Below are 19,969 nucleotides of genomic sequence, written 5' to 3'. Positions count from 1 at the left end.
CAAACACTTGTTCTAACAGGCTATATTGTCAAATAAGCAAAAACGACTTGTAAGCACAGTGTTGTGCACGTGTAATGTGTGAAGCACCTTTTCAGTTTTTTTCAGCTTGCATGGTGAAATGAGTGAAAATCTAGTCAACAGAGACGCTGATGGAACTAAAAATGCTTTCAAAAACAATACGTAGGACAACGGTCTAAATATTAATTTAAATAATGCAAATACATTGTAAAGTAACTATATTCCCACTGGCAAAATGTAAAAGGGCATACACAACAGTATAACTTGTGATATCCCATAACTGTTTTAACGGTTATGGATCCTTAAGCAGGTTAATATCATATCAAACTTTAAATAACTAAAAACATATATGGTTTCAATATGTCAGTCTTGTTTTTATACAAAATCTGTTGCACTGGGGTCTATTTTCCTCGTCCACAATTTCACTGGCAGGTTAAAATGTACAATATGTGAATTTGTCAGCTTTCCGTAGAGTGTAATAATATGTTGCATATTGTATTCTATTTTTATATAATTACTAGAACACTCTCCGTACATTCTTATGAATTAAAAAAAATTAAGTACAATAACTTGGTGAATATTTGTCTTTCTTTTTTATTATCATGCAGGTTTGCGTCCGCTAACATTGACCTCTATGATTTAATGTGTTCTTTTCACAGGAATCCGCCAAGGTTTCAGACCTCAACCCCAATGCGAAAGCATGGGCCAACCACATGTTTAGCTTGGACCACAGCGGGAGTGCGGACACCACAACTGCTGCCCTGCAGCCATGGAAGGAAGGCTGCGATAGTTCGGCCGACCCCGGCCCAGAAGGTCAGCCAACGATTTGGGATGCAAAATATGTTGGCCGCTGTTTTATTGGCCCTTTCAGCAAATTAAACTAAATATAAATGCACTGCATCTGCAATACACATGAGAGTAGAAAGTCAACAGAAGTAATCTAAACACCGATGAAAATGGGATGCAGATGGCAATTAAAAAGCTAGAAAGACACTAAAAAGATTCCTGCCACTTTTTAATAATGGGCTCATTATTAGACTGTCAAAGTATCGAATACATGACGTCCATTAAAGATGCAGATGGTAGAATAAAAAAGTTAAAAAACAACGCTACAATTTTAAAGTAGAGTGAGACCTCTTTGTGCAGCTCTTCCTCTCGGTCTAGCGCCACCTATCAGGCAAGGATGTGTGCACTGGCTTCATACTGTAACATTTACGAGTACTAATCATTTAAAAAATCAGTATCCGTTTAAGTGTATGCTATATTTAGAATATTTCCACCGCTTTACCTTGCTGTCACAGTCCTTAACAACAGGGAACTGAAGCTGTTATTTTACCTCTCGGAACACGGGGATTGCTCATCTACCACCGCCGAGACCGGTTAGTTTGTCCGTGGTATTGTGTGACTTTAGTGTTTTAAAGGGTTAGTTCAGATTCATGAAAGTCGCACAATAACCCAAACAAAAAACCGAACTGATCGAGGCAGCAGTAGACCATCCACTCCTGTGTTATGTGAGGTACAATTACTGGTTTTGACATAGGAGCCTGGTGGCTTCAGTTACCTGTAAAAAAAGGCTGTCTGGTGGCAAGGAAAAGCGGTTATAATAATCTAAATATATCGTAACCTTATTAGTAACCTTATTTTTTTAGTTTTTAGGTGTCTAAAATATGTTTAGCTGCTGCCTTCATCAACAGCAGTAATTTTTTTAGCTTCTGTGTCGGTTCTCCTGTCTGCTTCTCCAAAATGGGAGATTTGTTATTTTAAATATCCCTTTTTAAGGTCTTTTAAAAATTGGATTTCTTGGAGTTGTATTGGTATGGAAGTAACAGATGTGTAAGAACTTAAAGCACTTGCGGTGTTTGTGTGTTACTATGCTGAGAGGGGTTGAATTTGAAGAACTAAAAGGAATTGAAGTGTCAGCTGGACTTGAACACTGCTCGTAGTAAAAAAACAAAAAACAAAAACGGGTTAGGTGGAGTTGAGGCATTGAAAGGAGCTGCCTATTTACTGCTCATCTCAAAGTCAAGTTTATTTCATCCATAAAAATGGAAATTACAGTGCTCATACCCGCCTTAATGCCCATAAAAAAATAGAGCATAAATACAATACAATAAATACAATATACAATACATAAATACAGTACAGAATCTATAAAAATGCACGTTTAAAGTGCTTGTTGTGCCGTCTGATAGTCTGAGGTATAAAAGAGAGAGCTTACCGCTTAGTTCGTGTCACATCTGCCAACATATATGCAAATACAATATGTCCGTAATAATCTAGTAGTGTTGTTGTTGAAACAACAGTTGGCCTTTACTTGGAAACCCCTTATTATACTTTGCAGCCGGCCTCTGTCCATTATCTCGTCATGCCGAGACGCCTCTTAAATCATTCATGCTCAATTTGGTGTGAGCTATGAATATTCCAATCACAGTCACTGTTCCCTTCACACAAATGACTGTAATTACTCACTTTAATGTGGCCAGCCAAGTATAGGCAACGCAGAGGCAACAAGGATATGGTGGTGAAACAGAAGTTATTGATTAGTCTCCGTTTGACTCTGATTGACGCCCTGGCCTGTTTGTTCTCCTACGTCTGCAAGGACATTTATAGAAAATGAATTGCATAAAACTGGAGATGTAATATAGTCTGGCCATTCAAATACTGTCCTCCTTTCACCACTACAGACTTATTGTATGGGTGGTGATGGCGTAGTGGATGTGACACATTCCTCTGGAGTGGGAGATCTGGGTTTGATTCCCACTGCGATACGTCAACCAATGTGTCCCTGAGCAAGATACTTAAGTCATAGTTGCTCCAGAGGTGTGCGACCTCTGACATATGTAGCCATTGTAAGTCTCTTTGGATAAAAAGCGTCAGCTAAATGACATGTAATGTAATTGTGAATTTGCCGTCAGGGAAGGAAACTTTTTTTTTTTTTGCTGCAAGTGGCCAGTTCCTCCTCCTTACTCAATGTCACTATAGCTATATCTGTTGGAAATAACAGCACCTGCAGATGGGAGTTGTATATGTATCTGTTGCTCACCACCGTAAAGGAGTTATGTGTTGAATTCTGGCATTAAAAATGGACGCTTCCGTGGCCGGGTTAGCTCAACTGGTAGAGTAGGCGCGTATATGTATGAGGTTTACACCTCGATGCAGCGGTCCCATGTTTGACTCCGACCTGCGGCCCTTTGCTGCAGGTCATTCCCCCTCTCTCTCCCCTGTCATGTCTTCAGCTCTCCTGAGGAAATAAAGGCCTAAAAATGCCCAAAAAAATGGAAGCTTCCAACATTTTAACCTCACTACAATCCCCACTCTCACACGTTTCTTTAAACATTCATAAGTTTTCAATTTCTTTTGGATCGCCCATATTTTGGTAGCAAATAACTTTGTTTCCATGTCTAAAATGTTGACAATCTTAATAAAAGGTCAACACGTTACATGGTCAAGTGTTCGACAATATCTTGTGTGTTTAGTCTTTTAAAAATCTAGTGAATTAAATAATTTTTGAAATAATAATAAATACATTTTTTGAAAGAAAAATATAAGAAGTGTATAACATCCATGTGCACTTTCTAAATTCTCCTTTTAAATACCTCCCCCTCTAAGGATTAGTCTTAATCTGTGTCTGTGTGCATTTGCTCAATTAAACTTCAGGGCTTGGGGGTATGAACTTTGTGTTCAGTGTTTGTGTTGCTCTTTTTAAAAGTCATCCTCTTGAAGATTATTCAGATCAGATGGTTGTCTCTAGAATACATGAAGAGATGTCTGCAGTTTTTAGACTGTTGTGAATGTGAAGGGATGTCTGGAGGATTAACTTGGATGTCTAAAAAAACAGTTACACAGCAGGTAATTGCAGGTTTACGAACTGCAAAAACCAGTGTGCTAATATGACGCACGCTGCACTTCACAGAGATTACCTGCCAGTCAAACAGTGCGGTGTTAACTGGCAGTGGTGACCGTTGCCGCTCACAAGATATTCAGGTCTTCCTATTTATTTCAATTCAATCTAAAAGTTCAAATGAATTGCTTCCTGCGCGTTGGCGAGAAGGTTGTTTGGCTTTGAGTCTTTATTGAAATGGCCATATATTAGATTAGATTCAAGATTAGATTCAACTTTATTGCCATTGTGCAGTGTACAAGTACAAAGACAGCGAAATGCAGTTTGCGTCCAACCAGAAGTGCAAAAAAAGCAGAAAAGTGCAACGCGACATTCAAGTATAGACAGGTGGTGCATAGACAGGACAAGAAATATATTGCAGTGTAATAAGAGCAGAATAAATATGGCTATGTAATATGAACAATGTATGAACAACATGTACAGATATGTGCAATGTAGTAGCAGTAACATACTAGTAGTAAGAATAATATAGATATAGGCATTGTATTAACAGAATATGTGATCAGAAAAACAGAATAAATATGGATATTGTATGTGTAGAGTAACATAATACAAAATGATTTGCGTGGCATTGTCACAAGTTGCTGAACTCATTGTATGAACAATTTGGCTTATGAAATGGCTTATTAAATGTATGCTTTACCGGTTTCATATCAGAGACCGATCTTTATTTCTAATTTCCTCTGTTTTATAAGTGTCATGCTGCTTCATCTCCCAGTTTTCTGATCCGTTTCCTGCTTTAATTTCCCGCAAACTAAACTCTTCCTCAGCACTTCCTGTTGTCTTTATTTAATTGAATAAACTGTTTGTTCTGCAGCCCTATTTAAGTCAGTACAACAACCTATTTATGTCAGACTCACCACTCTGTTGATCTTAGTTTGCTCTCTTTAAGAACAACACGGTTTCGCTTGACGAAGTCATTAGAGATGTTCCAATACCAGTATCAGTATCGGTATCGGCTCCGATACTGCCTAAAACGCTGGTATCGGTATCGGGAAGTACTGGAGTTAATGCACCGATCCGATACCACGTAATAAAGCCCTAAAGAAAATCTACATTAAAGTAGTTTCTGTTATTTTTCTGTTATAACTGACTGTCAAACTGAATAATAAAAGAAAGTTCTGTGGTGTTCATTGTTCATGTTTCACAAAGAGTTTAACCTGAGCCAGACTGACAACAAAGATATATAAATAATATCACATCCATACAGAGATAGTAGTATACAGCTGTTATACATCATATCATCATACAGGGATAGTAGTATACAGCTGTTATACATCATATCATCATACAGGGATAGTAGTATACAGCTGTTATACATCATATCATCATACAGGGATAGTAGTATACAGCTGTTATACATCATATCATCCATGCAGAGAGAGTAGTATACAGCTGTTAAAACATAATAAAATATATGACATACTGGTATCAGATCAGTACTCGGTATCGGCCAATACGCAAGTTCAGGTATCAGAATCGGTATCGGGAAGCAAAAAATGGTATCGGGCCATCTCTACAAGTCATGCTATTGAGATTTCCTATCCGTACACCTTTTTAGTAATTATTATACCTCCCTTTGTTGATTTTCACAGGCTATGAAGCCAGTGAAGGCAAGGCTTTCAAGGAGCCCCTTCTAACTGACCCAGATGAGCCTCCACCGGTGCCAGTAATGCTGGCCGAGCCGGCCCCCGTGGCGCCCGTCACCCTGGAGTGCTCCGAGCCAGCCTACACAGAATACCCCGAGCCTGGGCAACCAGGGCGCACAGGTGGGCTGGTTAGTGATTGGTTGTTTGTCGGAGCCGGCTGTGGGCTGGCTGCAGATGAGTGGGGATTCTCCGTGTGTCTACAAGGTCCGGAGACTTTGCACAGCTCCCAACCATACATTGTATACATGTTAGTCGTGTGGGCACCCAGACAGGGATAGGATTGGTTATCGAGAACCGGTTTCAACTTGGAATCGTTAAATAAATTACGATTCCAACGGAATCGTTTCTTTATTAGAATCGTTTCAGATCGTTTGGGATCTGATCATCGGTTTCAAATTTAACACGCGCAAGTTTTGCTTTACATTGCAGCCACCGTACTTCCAGGCGCTTATTGTGTTGCAATTTATAAAAGTAGTTGTGTGCACATCCCACCTTCTGGCAGGTGCAGGACAAATGAAAATACTTAAAAAGAAAAAATGTGTAATATCCGCAACACTGCTTTAAACTCCCGTATTTAATATAGATGCAACGTTTTGACCCTACTGGGTCTTCTTCAGGCAAATTGTAAACACATCTGATGAAGGGATATATGTAGGGCTCACATTCAGCTGACACGCCATCTGGCTTCAATCAGTCTGATTAGGTCTGAACGGCCCAAAAAAGCCCCACCCATGACAATTCCATAGAGGGTTTCACCACATACATCTCAAAAATGGGGGGGGCCTTTTAAAATATATCAAAAGAGGTACATAATGTTAATATGTCCAAAAATGAAGAAAAAAAGTAAATAGAAAACAAGGAAAAGCATTTTTTGGGCCATTCAGACCTAATCAGACTGATTGAAGCTTATTGTGTTGCAGCCATGGAGCACAGTAAGCGGCGCTCTAAAGTGCGGATTAATTTGATGTTGGAAAAAGCCCGGTAAAACTGTAAATCACCACTGAATAAAAATAAAAATGTCCTCATCTGTGAAATAGACATGTGACCCGTTTCAACTCCACCCCTCAAAGAATCGGAATCGAGAATCGATGAGAACCGGAATCTAAAGGAGGAATTGGAATCCGAATTGTTAAAATCCAAACGATGCCCAACCCCGGTCAGGGACAACTGGACAATAATTAGTTTAATGGTTTATTAATCAATACCTGGACCAAAATGTCATGTGGCTGTGTAGGTTTTCAGTAAATCAAACAGGATTTATGTTACTGTGTGGTTTGCGGCTGCTGAAGTAAAAAGATAAAATCAAATTTTTCCATTTTTATTAATGTGATATAGTTTTTAGGGCTTTAAAAAATCGCGATAACGATATTACTTAACAATAAATAAACATATTAAAGCGTTCTCAGTTCTGCTGCTTTCAGTATTCTGCTGAAATACAACAAACTGCTGGTTGAAATCAAATCATTTCAACATTATTGTATTGAACAAATTGAACATTGAATTAAATATAAAAGGCGCCACTAAAAAAAGTGAGTTATATTTTAAAGTGCAGTTTTCTACTGATTATTTTTTTGTTTATGCGCGAGTTGATATCGTGAGGACGATAAAAAAAACAATATTGTGCAGCCTTAATTCAATGTGATTTTAAAGATGCAAGTGATTGATTTATTTTTTGTGTCAAGGTGCTTTCAAAGTACCGAGTAGTAAATCTCCTGTTGAGCAGTAATGTCTCTTTTATTTTCTTAGCGATTGGGATGAAATGGGATCATGTTGTTAAGATCTGTGCTCCGTCTCAAGTAGCAGAGTTTATAGACTTGAAGCATACAGTGACCGCTTAAGAGCTTTTTGTCGTTTGTTTTATTTATGGCAGCATTAAAGTTTAATAGACCAGTAGCAGACCATATCCGTGACGAGACATTTGTCTCCAAATGCCGTCCACCTGAACGAAACGTCAACACCACCCCCAAAGCTGAAGGGAGGCGTAGTGTCCGCAAAGGTTATAAAACATTGTGCAAGTGCAATTGTTTTCAGAGATTCCACCCCCACTCAATGATCCGCTGCCGATTAACCTGAGCTCTGATTGGTCTATGGAGGCTGGCAAATGATTAGAGAGACTCCAATGTGTATATGAGCCACTAGTACAGCTCCGAAAGCTGTGCTTCAGAATAAGACGGCTAAATTGATTTCTTAAACAAATAAAAATGTGGGCGCCTGGGTAGCTCACCTGCTAGAGCGTGCCCTTATACAGAGGTTTACTCCTCGACACAGCGGCCGGGGGTTCGACTCCGACCTGTGGCCCTTTGCTGCATGTCATCTCCTCCCCTCCCCCCTTTCATGTATTCAGCTGTCTATAAATAAGGCCTAAAATTCCCCAAAAATCTAAACAAAAAAAACAAGTAAAAATGTAATCAAATGATATATATTTTACTCCGATTTTAAAGATATGATTGGTTTTCAAGATGTTTCCCCATTGATTTGGTAAATATTGTAAACATAGTCACATCGCAGGACGTTGCGATGTTGACGCTACAACTTCTTTGCGGCTTGATAGAAAAGTGAACTTTCACCGTTCTCCTTTTACATGATCGTTACCGGCCGACCCTTCCCCTTTAAGACAGGTGGCCATGTGGGCAGCGTGTGTATGTGACGGAACGTTAGTCCGACGGGGTTTGTGGGATATGAGTCTCTCCGTGTGTAGAAAAGTACCGTAAGCGGCAGCTGCCGCCGACACAGTGATGCACATACTTTTCCATGGGTAGTGAAGCTACAGAAGTCCAGTTTTTTACGTACGCTGCAAAGAGAAACTAAATCACCTGATTAATGCAACGTAATCACGACGTCTCCTGGACATTTTTCACCGCAGAAAGCTGCTACCAGCTAGGCTAACGCTAATAAAGTTAGCCTAAAGGCCCAGACACACAGACCAGACGGCCGACCCTCGGCAGAAAAGGCAGTTGGACTGATCAGTCTCCCCGAGTTGTCAAAAAAGTGCCTCAGAACACACCGAAGAGACGGGACGTAATACGTCTCCATAACAGCAGGCGGCGCTAATCTGTATTGTCGCCCAAAAATGAAAACCGGCAGCTGATTGGACAAACGCGTCACGTGGTTCTGGTTTCTCCGGAAATTCAAGTTCAAAGTCATGGCGGCTCGTTCAGAATACGATCTCATATTGGACTAAAATAGTTCACCGAAACGTGTTTCTGAAAACATTTTAAGCGAGAAATAGGCCGTGCAGTTGCTGAATCTGTCTTCATTTCAGATCAACAAAGGTCAGTTTAAAAGATTTTAGTGACTCTAGTCACGCTCATCCCTACCAATCAGATGGGTCATTAGAGTCCGACTGCCAGCAGTGTCCGCCCCGCCGATTATACATGTCAAATCGGCCAAAATGAAGGTCGACGGCACCTCGGACGGACAACGGCACGGAACACACCGAACAGACTCGAGTCACTGACCTCGCCAGACTGTCCGAGGGCCGATTATCGGCTCGGTGTGTAGTAGGCTTTAAGAAACAAGGCGTCTGTCCCAACTAACATTATGGTTACTAGCCGCGACGATGGAAACGTAACACTAATCTACAACAGCAGTCTGTGTCTGATATAATGTAATTTCCACTGATTGAAGTGCTCTTGGATACACAGTTTGTTGCTAGTGCGTGACATGTAGGCTCTGCATGCACGGGAAACCACCAATCACAATCAGTGTTGATCAATGTATCAAACAACCAAAGCAGGCCCCCGTCGACTACAACCTGAAATTTAGAGGAAGCAACATGCATGCATTATTAATATCATTCACTTTAGCCTGGATTGATAGTATTATATTAATACAATGGTGTCATGTCAGTCAACCAGTGTATTTAACCATCTAATGTCCCTCTCCAAAATCTCTTCAGAAGAGTAGTCACAGCGCTTACTTGCTTTGGTGTTTGTAAAGCATTATTTATTTAAAGTTATTTCATATTTGTCATTTTTTTTTTTTGTCATTTTTTTCATATTGCAATATATATTGCAGGGGGAAAAAAATATCACTGTCAGTTTTTCCCCAATATCGTGCAGCCCTACACCCTGGGTATTGCAGTAGTGAGTTACAAGAACCGTTCCTTGTTTAAGTCTTGGACCCGGTTTAATTCTCAGGGTTTCCCGCAGAAAATTTGTTAGTTAAGGTGGTAGGGTTGCCATCTGACGGGGGTGGGCAATAATGATATAATTAATAAATAACCAGCTTTTTAAAATAACAGTTGCAATGTGCAATGTTAAGCTCATTAAACTATTTAAAAAAAGTTTTACTGGCATTGCTCCCATTTCCTCCGTGACACGCTCTCCAAAACCAACAGCTGTGAGATAACAGAGCTCAGCCCATAGCTTCACTCACTCAAGCAGATGGCATGCGTGAAATAAAAACAGGACACGTCATTTCACTGTGTGTAGTGTTAACTACGCTAACTAACCGTGTATTGTGAACCGCATGTATTGATTAAAACAAACCGACAACGGCTGTGTCTCAAAGACCGGGCGGCAGCCGGGACGTTGAGAATCCACGCGCGAGAGGTGATGGATAGTTCCAGTCACTTCGTCATGTTTTCACTTCGTTGAAACAAGAGAAGAAAGCCTCACTGATGTGAAGAACAGGACAGAGATGCATATATAAATGCTCTCTGCCTGCCGTATGCCAACGCTCCGAGAAGTCCACTCACCCCGTCTCTGCCCGGGAATGCCCCAGCTGGCCACACATTTGTTGAGAAACTACGACGGTGAAATGGCGATTTATCCCTTTAAATGTGAATAAATGACAGTTACACTCACCGCCAGCAAATGCTCTTTCCATTGTGATTGGTGGTATCTTGACAACTCGCCGTTACCTTGTTTCCTACAGACTGTGTTGATGCAACAGTACATTACAGCCACTCAAACAGGACAGAGTAACATGGCGGATTTTTTTTTTTTGAAGACTTAGTTAAGGCGGCATGCGTGTGTTAAGGCGGCCGCCTTAACTGCAAAGTGCTGCGGGAAACCCTGATTCTCATTGAACTTTTCCCTTTTTTTTCTTAATCGCGGTTAATCGCTGAATTTCTATAGTTAATCACGATTAATCGCATGTTTTATCACATGATTAAAATTCTATTATTTTGCATTTCGGAACAGTTAAGTACATATTAACAATGGAAAGCAATTCTTACAAGTGTATCTTGATTGGGAATCAAATGAATGCAAAGAAAGTAACTTTATGAACTTGACTTTAAGATTTGTATTTTGTATATTATTTCACCCATTTTGCAAGAATTTTTTTTTGGGGGATTTGGTTTCATCCACAGGTCGGCAACTAGCAGTCTCCAAAATAGTACTTTGCCTGAGCCCGCTAGCATCAACCTGACTCTGAGTCACGTTAACTGAACTATATGCTTAGCTCCGTAGGTGGTAGCTCAAGCTTGACGTGCTTCGGTTATATTTGAATTCGGCTTTACACAACGTGCATATGGCTTTTGACTTGTCTACGAGCCGTCCGGGAGTTTTGGAAAATAAAAAGCTCCATTCAGAGTTATTGCTGCTGTCTTTCTCCATCACGCCTGCAGCAGCAGGATGTGTTACGAGGAAGTATGGCAGCTTGATGATAAGTAACGGTGCTGCAAAGGGTCAAAGTAGTAGCCTGTTAGGCACGACGCGAAGCCGAGTGAAGTGTAAAATAAATTAATAAATGGCGGCATGCGATAAATGCGATTAAAAGATATATTAACGCGTCAGTGCTGACAGCCCTAGTAAATTTGCTTAAAAAACAAAGGTGGTTAACCTGAAATTACACTGGTTGGGGTTTTTGTTAAAGTACTAACAAGCATGTTGCATGTTTTGTGTATAAATACACTTTTGTGTGTGCACTTCTTAATAGTAAGTAATCCTTGAAATGTTCTGCGGCTCTGCTCTTCCTCATCCTGCTTTAAATTCAGTTTATTTATCTTTTTCAGCCTTGCATTTCTCTGGTTTTAATTGAATGTTTTGCTCCCAGGGTCAGGGACTAGTTAAGGTGCTCTTTAATTTACCCAACCACTTCCACCTGTGTGTCAGCAGGCAGCGATCCCCCACAGGAGAGTCCCCAGGAGGGCTTGAGGGAGCACCTGAAGAAGACCTTGGAGTTCTGTCTTTCCCGGTGAGTTCAATAATCTCTAACGAGGCGCTGGCCGTATGGTTGACACGGAGTGGGTTTGCTTACACGGAGGTTTCAGCAAATAGTTTTTCTCGGAAACCAAGGCACTGAATGGTGAGGTTAATCATTCACGTTCTCTAAATTATAGATTGTAGTCATTGTGTATGACTGGTAGTTCTTTTCTTTGGATGAGCAATGTCAACCCGTTTTAAAAAAGAAATTCTCAATTCTCATTTTCCCTACAATGGGACAGAGGAAGGAAGGAGAAAATAAGATACTAAACCGCAAATTGTTCAGGAATTCCTTTGATGTACAACAACAACACTACTTCTATTGTTGTCCAGCAGCTGTTTTACACTTGTTAATGGGGGGGGGGAGCACTTAAATTGAGCCACAGCAAGAAAAATGTCCGCTCTTAAGTGATCATTAAAGAACACTGGGACCTGAGAAGAAAGGCTCTTATGGATGACTTGGTGGATTCTTTCCCCCTCTCTGGTTATTATAACTCCTTAAATGTTTTTTATCATCAATGTTAATAAGTAACCCAATACAGTACATGTTTGTATTATTAACAGGAAGAATAAAGGTTTTAGGGGAAATGTCAGTTCATGTGCTGCAGCTAATTATCTAATTGGACTGCAGCTGACGTTAGCAGTGCACCTTTCCCCCCGTGGGGGTGTGTGTTGGTGTGTGTGGGTGGGTGGATGTGTGTGTGTGTGGGTGGGTGGGTGGAGTACTGTTCATGTCTTCCTGTGGGCAGATTTTGTCACCGCGATAGCATCACAAAAACTAAACGAAAAAATATAAAATGAAATTTCTTCCTTTTGCCTTCTGAATATTTTCTCAAGAGAACACAGGGCAGGTGATTTACAGATCAGATATGTATCCTGTAGCAGCTATAAAAATGTAAAACCTATTTAATTATGAAATTAGAATTATGAAAGTAAACATGTGCACCTTCGACTAATTATGAGGCAGTGTGTACTGTTCAGTACCCGCAGGTAGATTTTTATGAGAGAGAGAGAGAGAGAATTGTTCCATGAGCAGTGCTTCCGTGTATGTTATTAGCTGTGTTTGCTAACAATCCATTACCAGATCAAATTAAAGTTAAGTGGCACAGTATTCATTTCATGAAGACTAATCAACTAGAAGCACAGTTGTCTCCCTCCCTCTCTCTCTCTCTCTCTCTGTGTGTGTGTGTGTGTGTGTGTGTGTGTGTGTCAGGCGTGGTCTAAATGAAGGCTTTATATCATACTGTCGAAGGCCTCTGTGGTGGTGGCTTTTTTTTTTTCTCCTCCCCTCTTCATAAACTTGGATCAACTTGTCATCAAGTATAGTTTACTGTTCTGGTAGCTTCTCCACAAAAAAAAAAACGACGACTAACCGAACCAAATTGGCAGCCAGGAGACAGACAGGAGAGACAAAGACCAGGAGGACAGAACGTTTGCTTATGAAATACTTAGAAAAATGTTTCTAGAAAGTGAAACCATGAACATCTACGTAACATTTCCTTTGAAAACAAACTTGGTTCACAGTTGCATAAATAACGCAGCCAGGCGTGCAACAGCTGTGGACTGAAGTATCTGAAGTACAAGAGTTTCACTGGTGGCCAGAAGAGCACTGGTTCACATTCCCGTATTTGTCACCTTTTGGGTTTCCCAAACAAGGCGGCTTAATGCTCAGTAGACGTAGAGTGCGGTTTAACGTGACACCTCTGAGGTGAGGACACTGCAGGTGGTAATCGGAGAAGTGCAGTCAACGTAATCTGTGTAAATAAAGGTTTGATTTCACGTTGGCACGTGTGTCACCGGAGCTAACCGCCTCTGGCTCTTCTCTTACCATCAGGGAGAATCTGGCCAGTGACATGTACCTCATCTCCCAGATGGACAGCGACCAATATGTGCCAATTGTAACGGTGGCCAACCTGGACCACGTCAAAAAGCTCAGCACGGACGTGGAGCTGATCGTGGACATTTTACGATGTGAGTCAAACTTGGGGTTAATTGTTTGCCTTGTTATCCATTTTTAGGATTCTAGTTGGCGGGTAGAATGGGAGTGAAACAGGACTTTTAATGATGTTGTTGCTTACCTGCTCTGGAGGCTGTAAAACCAGACAAACCTACCAGGCTCGGGGAATTATTTTTATTTATTTTATTTTTTTTTTCTCCTTCAGCATGTGGTCGGGTTGATTTCCCAGGAGAGGCTGTTAAAGTGCATTCAGCAGAGTCATACCTGCTTGTGTTTTGATTTATCCACATACTTAATTCACTACATAAATTGATCCTGTCTGGCTTGAAGCGGCGCTCTTATTTTATGGCACGGTGTCAGGATAAACAAACTGTAACTTATTTGTGCTGCTGTTAGGCCTCATATATAAGTTTTTCATCTTTTTCACTTAGGTTTGAGGCATCCAGGTTAACACTCACGGACACTTTACAGTTTAAAGGCTCTGACACACCGACCCGACGGCCGACCGTCGGCCGAAAAGGCAGTCGGACCGATCAGTCTCCCCGAGTGGGTCAAAAAAAGTGCCTCAGAACACACCGAAGCGACGCCGACTTGAGCGTACGTTCTGCGCGTGCGCGAGACGTAATACGTCTCCATAACAGCAGGCGGCGCTAATCTGTATTGTCGGCCAAAAAAACAAAATTTAAACCGGCAGCTGATTGGACGAACGCGTCACGTGGGTCTGGCTTCTCCCGAATTTCAAAGCCAGACCGTAAATGGCGGCTCGTTCGGAATACGATCTCGTATTTTATGAAAATAGTTCACCAAAACGCGTTTCTGAAAACATTTTTAAGAGAGAAATAGGCCGTGCAGTTGCTGAATACGTCTTCATTTCAGATCAACAAAAGACAGTTTAAAAGATTTTCATCAGATTTTGAGAGGCGTTCATCACGCTCATCCCGCTCGTCATTTCAGGTAATTGGTCATTGAGTGCGACTGGCCGATTCAACAAGTCAAATCGGCCCAAACGAACGCCGATGGCACGGAACACACCATACAGACTCGGGTCACCGACCTCGCCAGACTGTCCGACGGCCGATAATCGGGTTGGTGTGTCAGCGCCTTAAAAGACTAAGGGTGCTTTCTCACCTACCTTGTTTAGTCCGGGCTTTCTGACTTTTCAGTGTGATCCGAAATCAAAATTACAGGTGTAAAACCTCCCCTTGACAACGGATACAATTTTAACTAGGTCCGGTTTGTTTCCTCACCGGACGCTGATTGGTTCGGTCCGCTGCTGTTCGGACACAAAAGCGCTACTCTGAAGCCTGACCAGATGGATTTTCATGTGATATTGATATCGCGAAAATCCAGCTGCCGTGCAAGGTAAGGACTTTCGGACCAATTACAGGAAGTTTGGGCAGGCTATCGTCATGTTACGAGAGTAGGGAACACCCTACACGGAGGGTGGCTCAGCGCTTAGTGTGTACATAGCAAGTGTGTGGTCGGGCAATTGTTGGCGATTGGAGCTGAGAAGAAACTAGTTTTTAAGTTGTTAAGTGGGTAGTAAATGTACAAGTATCAGGAGACTCAGCTCCCACCCATGCTAAAGTTGACTAAAAAGAGGAATAAAAAAATCATCTTTTGGAAATTGATCTTAATGCCTTAATTTAAAAAAAATAGGAAAAATCCAATCTTTAAGGACACCAATTTTCTTTGTGAATGAATAATGTATCGTAAATAAATAAATGTTGTTCCTTAAAATACAGGGGGCATTTTTAAAGGCCAGTTATTTCATGGATCCAGGATACTATACATCCTGATAAAGTTCCCTTGGCCTTTGCAATTAAAATAGCCCCACATCATCACATACCCTTCACCATACCTAGAGATTGGCATGGTTTTATTACAATTAGCCTAATAGCTGGTTTGATTTGAATTGAGAGATGATTTTATGGAAAGTACCCCATGCCAGTCTCTAGGTATGGTGAAGGGTATGTGATGATGTGGGGCTATTTTAATTCCAAAGGCCAAGGGAACTTTATCAGGATGTATAGTATCCTGGATCCATGAAATAACTGGCCTTTAAAAATAAAAATCTGCCTGCCTCTATGGGAATTTAACATAGGGGTGTACTTACTTATGCCCCCTGTATTTTAAGGAAGAACATTTATTTATTTACGATACATTATTCATTCACAAAGAAAATTGGTGTCCTTAAAGGTTGGATTTTTCCTCATTTTTTAAATTGAGGCATTAAGATCAATTTCCAAAAGATGTTTTTTTTTTTTTTTTATTCCTCTTTTTAGTCAACTTTAGCATGGGTGTATTCACTTACACTGAGCCCTGTATGTCATGTATGGTTCTTTAGTGCTGGATCGAATGTATAAAATGTAACAAAAACTAGGACCTTGGTGGGGCGAGAGGCGAGGCGTGTGACAGCTGAGCTCACCGGCAGAATTGACTGATTGCACGAAACTCGAGCAAACAATGCCACCTAGGAAGAGTAGACCTTGGTTCGGACTTACTTTCAGGTGTGAAAAGGCCCTAAGAGTAAGGAGTTCAAGGTTAAAAGACGGTCAGTGTGTGTTTTTTCTTTTGTTTTTAATTCCAACCAAAATCTGTAAATGCCTTTCTGTCGTTCTAATCTCCAGCTCTGCCATTGGTCCAAGTGGATGAGAAGGGGGAGAAGGTGCGGCCCAATCAGAACCGCTGCATCGTGATCCTCAGGGAGGTTCCTGAGAGCACGCCTATAGAGGTCAGTGGATGTCGCGTGGTGTAACATAATGTCATAACATATGTGCGTTGAAGGTACCAAACATGTCTGGATGTGCGATTGATAGTTTGACTTCACGGTCTAGTCACGTTTCTTGGTATGTCTTCAACTAGATCATCCTGATATTTATTTTTCATTTTCAAGTTACAACCGTATGTGACACAAATTAGAGCTGAAATTACACTTGTGTGGTGTTTAAACTTAACTTAAAATGTCGTCTCTGCTTATCTGGTTATTTAGTTTTCTTATTCAATTCAATTTCAATTCAATTTTATTTATAGTATCAAATCATAACAAGAGTTATCTCGAGACACTTTACAGATAGAGTAGGTCTAGACCAAACTCTGTAGTTTACGAAGCCCCAACTATTACAGTGGTTGCCTCAAGAGCAAGCATTAGCAGTAGCTATTGCGACAGTGGCGAGGAAAAACTCCCTTTTTTGTTAGGAAGAAACCTCGGACAGACCCAGACTCTTGGTAGGCGGTGTCTGACGGCACCAGTTGGGGGAGTGGTGAATGGTGGCAATAATAGTCATAATAAAGATAGTGAAACAGTGATCACAATGGTAGTCGTAGTAGTTCATGTCATAGTAGGGTACAGCAGGGCGTTACGGGGTGTGGTGTGGCACAGCAGCCTGGGTGGACGCGGTTGGACGCGGCAGGACGCAGTCGGACACTGTGGGGAATCGCAGAGCGTAGCAGGGTGTAGTAAGTCCATAGCGTCAGCTGCACCCAGGACCCCGGTGTAGGTGCCACCCAATTCCAAGGCGATGTTCTGGGTGAAGAAGAAGCAAAGGGACTCCGGGGAGAAAACTCCCCAGAGCTAGGTTAGTAACAGGCATTTCTGGGACTAAGATGCACACAAAAGGAGACAAGTGAAAAGAGAGAAGAGGGAGCAGCTCATTGTGTCCTTGGAAGGAGCTTCCCCCAGCAGTCTAGAGTTATAATAGCATAACTAAGAGAGGCAGGCTCTTATGGCAGTTACACACCAACCAGACGGCCGACCGTTGGCAGGAAAGGCAGTTGGACTGATCAGTCTCCCCGAGTTGGTCAAAAAAGTTCCTCAGAACACACCGAAGAGACGAGACGTAATACGTCTCCATAACAGCAGGCAGCGCTAATCTGTATTGTCGCCCAAAAAATGAAAACCGGCAGCTGATTGGACGAACGCGTCACGTGGATCTGGCTGCTGCTTCCGGATTTTGGATTTTTCGAACGGCCATTACCGGCGACTCATTCAGATTACGATCTTATATCGTACTAAAATAGTTCACCGAAACGTGTTTGTGAAAACATTTTAAGCGAGAAATAGGCCGTGCAGTTGCTGAATCTGTCTTCATTTCAGATCAACAAAGGTCAGTTTAAAAGATTTTCGTCAGATTTTGAGAAGCTTAGTCACGCTCATCCCGCTCGCCATTTCCGGGTGAGTCCCGACGGCCCTGTCTCCGACTGAGCATGTCAGGTCGGCCAAAATGAAGGCCGACGGCTCCTCCAACGGACGACGGCACGGAACACACCGAACAGACTCGAGTCACCGACCTCGCCAGACTGTCCAACGGCCGATTATCGGCCCGGTGTGTAACTGCTTTTACATGCACCAATTAGCCATTTTTATGAATCCAGAATAATTAAAAAAAAAAAAAAAAAAAAAAAAAAAAAAACAGAATTGGTGGCCGGGTTAGCTCAGTTGGTAGAGCGGGCGCACATACTGTATATAGAGGTTTACTCCTCGCCGCAGCGGCCGCGGGTTGGACTCCGACCTGCAGTCATTTGCTGCATGTCATTCCCCCTCTCTCTCCCCTTTCATGTCTTCAGCCGTCCTGTGAAAATAAAGGCCTAAAAATGGCCAAAAAAAGAATCTTAAAAAAAAAAAAAACAGAATTTCGAATGCATCATTGGTTGTAGCTAATATCAGTAGCTTGCCCAATCCTAGGTCTCGGTGATGCATGTGGAATCCAGAGGCTATTTAGTCTGCAGAACACCATCTGTATAATAGAATCGGTTGAATGACTGCAGGATGGCGTCGAGAGAATGGAGCCCATCCTGCATTCATACATCCAAGTTAAACGTCTCATCTGTGGTTCCCTTCACCCGGTCAGGATTTCAATATAGAGGCACAGGCCGTCCTTCTTTTTCCACTAATGCAGCCACAGCACAGGTCTCACCAACGCTACAGTGCAGATTTTTAGGAAGTCTAATGTCATTCTGAAGCCTTTTCCTGCTACGGCCGTAGTCGAGCTGTAGAATATTTGCAATAATGCTTATCTGCCTCAGCATGACAGCACATTTTCAGTTGGACAGACTCTGAGTTAAAGAGGGTTGTCCCAGCGGTACATTTTCAGCTCTGCAGTATCTCTTACATTTTACATTGTTGTATTCATTTGTGTCACCGTTAAAGGCGCAGGCCATAAAATGGTACGTTAATGATCATTTGATTAATGGAGCTGCAGATGGAACTTTTTTTTGATTTGCAAATTCTCTGCTGAATGTTTGTAATGTGCAGTTGAATGTTTTTATTGATTCAATAGAGCTGAACTCCTCCCATTGTTGGAGCCAAAGTGAAATGCAGGGTTCTTCCTGCATAGAGGGAAAGAAAAAATCTTGGTTACAAAATCTTGTATTCCAAAAAACGGTTTCTCTCTGATACTGCTGCCTTTTGAAGTTAATGTCTGTTACTGGACACTTTTATTTACTTATTTATTTTTCAAATATCGTTGCCTCCCAGAAATTTGTCAATTAGGACTAGATAATGGCGTTCTCAGGGTTTGACAGATTTTATTCTGTAAACATCGTACTGGTTTCAGTGTTGAATACATGTTGATTTTTGTATGACACCATATAGCTTGTCATTAATTTAAGGATGTATATTTTTATCCTTATTTTTCATGTATACCCGGACATTTCAGAGGAACGTATGGTCATGAAAATGTCCCTGAAATGTATTGGTAAAAATTTGTATGAGCCCATTTAAAAGGGGTTTTCTTTCTATAAAAAAAAAGTGGGGAAGAAATGTAATCGACGTATGCTCGACAACCGTGTACCACCGACTGCCGCAGCAAGCCTATTCAGAACCAATGACGGGGTCAAAATCAAGGGAGGAAACCTAATATTGTTGTTATTTAATTTACTTTATTTATTGTGCATCAACAGCAGTACAGGCACATAACAAAATGTATCAGCCACATGAAGTATTCAGAGCCAACTAAATTATTTACAGCAGGATTTAGAAATGATAATTGACCCATAGCTCTTAAAAACAAACATGCAGCAGCTCTGCATGCAACGCAACTACATTCTGGTGTTAATTTCCCAGGCATATTGAGTTTTGGGTGCTCTCTTTTTTTATTATGTTTTTTTGAGTCCAGTGTTCATTAGGTGTGGCAAGTGAGAATGTAGTTCAGTTCTGTTTTCAAACAAAACAAGCCTGAAATCTAAGTCACAGAATTACTCAGTTCCTAAATGTTACACAAGCGTGTAATGTTTTAAAGTGCTCATATTATGCTGTTTGGCTTTTTCCCTTTCCTTTATTGTGTTATATATA

General features: G+C 41.3%; 1 protein-coding gene across 3 annotated transcripts in view; it reads left to right on the top strand.

Moving 5' to 3' along the window:
- Window positions 1-19,969, top strand: part of LOC116043956 (la-related protein 4B) — a 57,882-nt gene that overhangs the window by 18,304 nt on the left and 19,609 nt on the right. For 2 of the 3 annotated variants that reach the window (XM_031290993.2, XM_031290991.2), the window contains exons 3-7: window positions 678-831; window positions 5,515-5,688; window positions 11,631-11,712; window positions 13,555-13,691; window positions 16,308-16,411. In XM_031290993.2, coding sequence (XP_031146853.1) covers window positions 678-831; window positions 5,515-5,688; window positions 11,631-11,712; window positions 13,555-13,691; window positions 16,308-16,411 — 651 coding nt within the window. The remainder of the gene's footprint in view (window positions 1-677; window positions 832-5,514; window positions 5,689-11,630; window positions 11,713-13,554; window positions 13,692-16,307; window positions 16,412-19,969) is intronic. The other variant, XM_031290992.2, reaches the window with a different exon arrangement.

This window comes from Sander lucioperca, chromosome 9, assembly GCF_008315115.2.
Source record: "Sander lucioperca isolate FBNREF2018 chromosome 9, SLUC_FBN_1.2, whole genome shotgun sequence".
Lineage (NCBI taxonomy): Eukaryota > Metazoa > Chordata > Actinopteri > Perciformes > Percidae > Sander > Sander lucioperca.
This window is presented reverse-complemented; position numbering and strand designations above follow the sequence as displayed.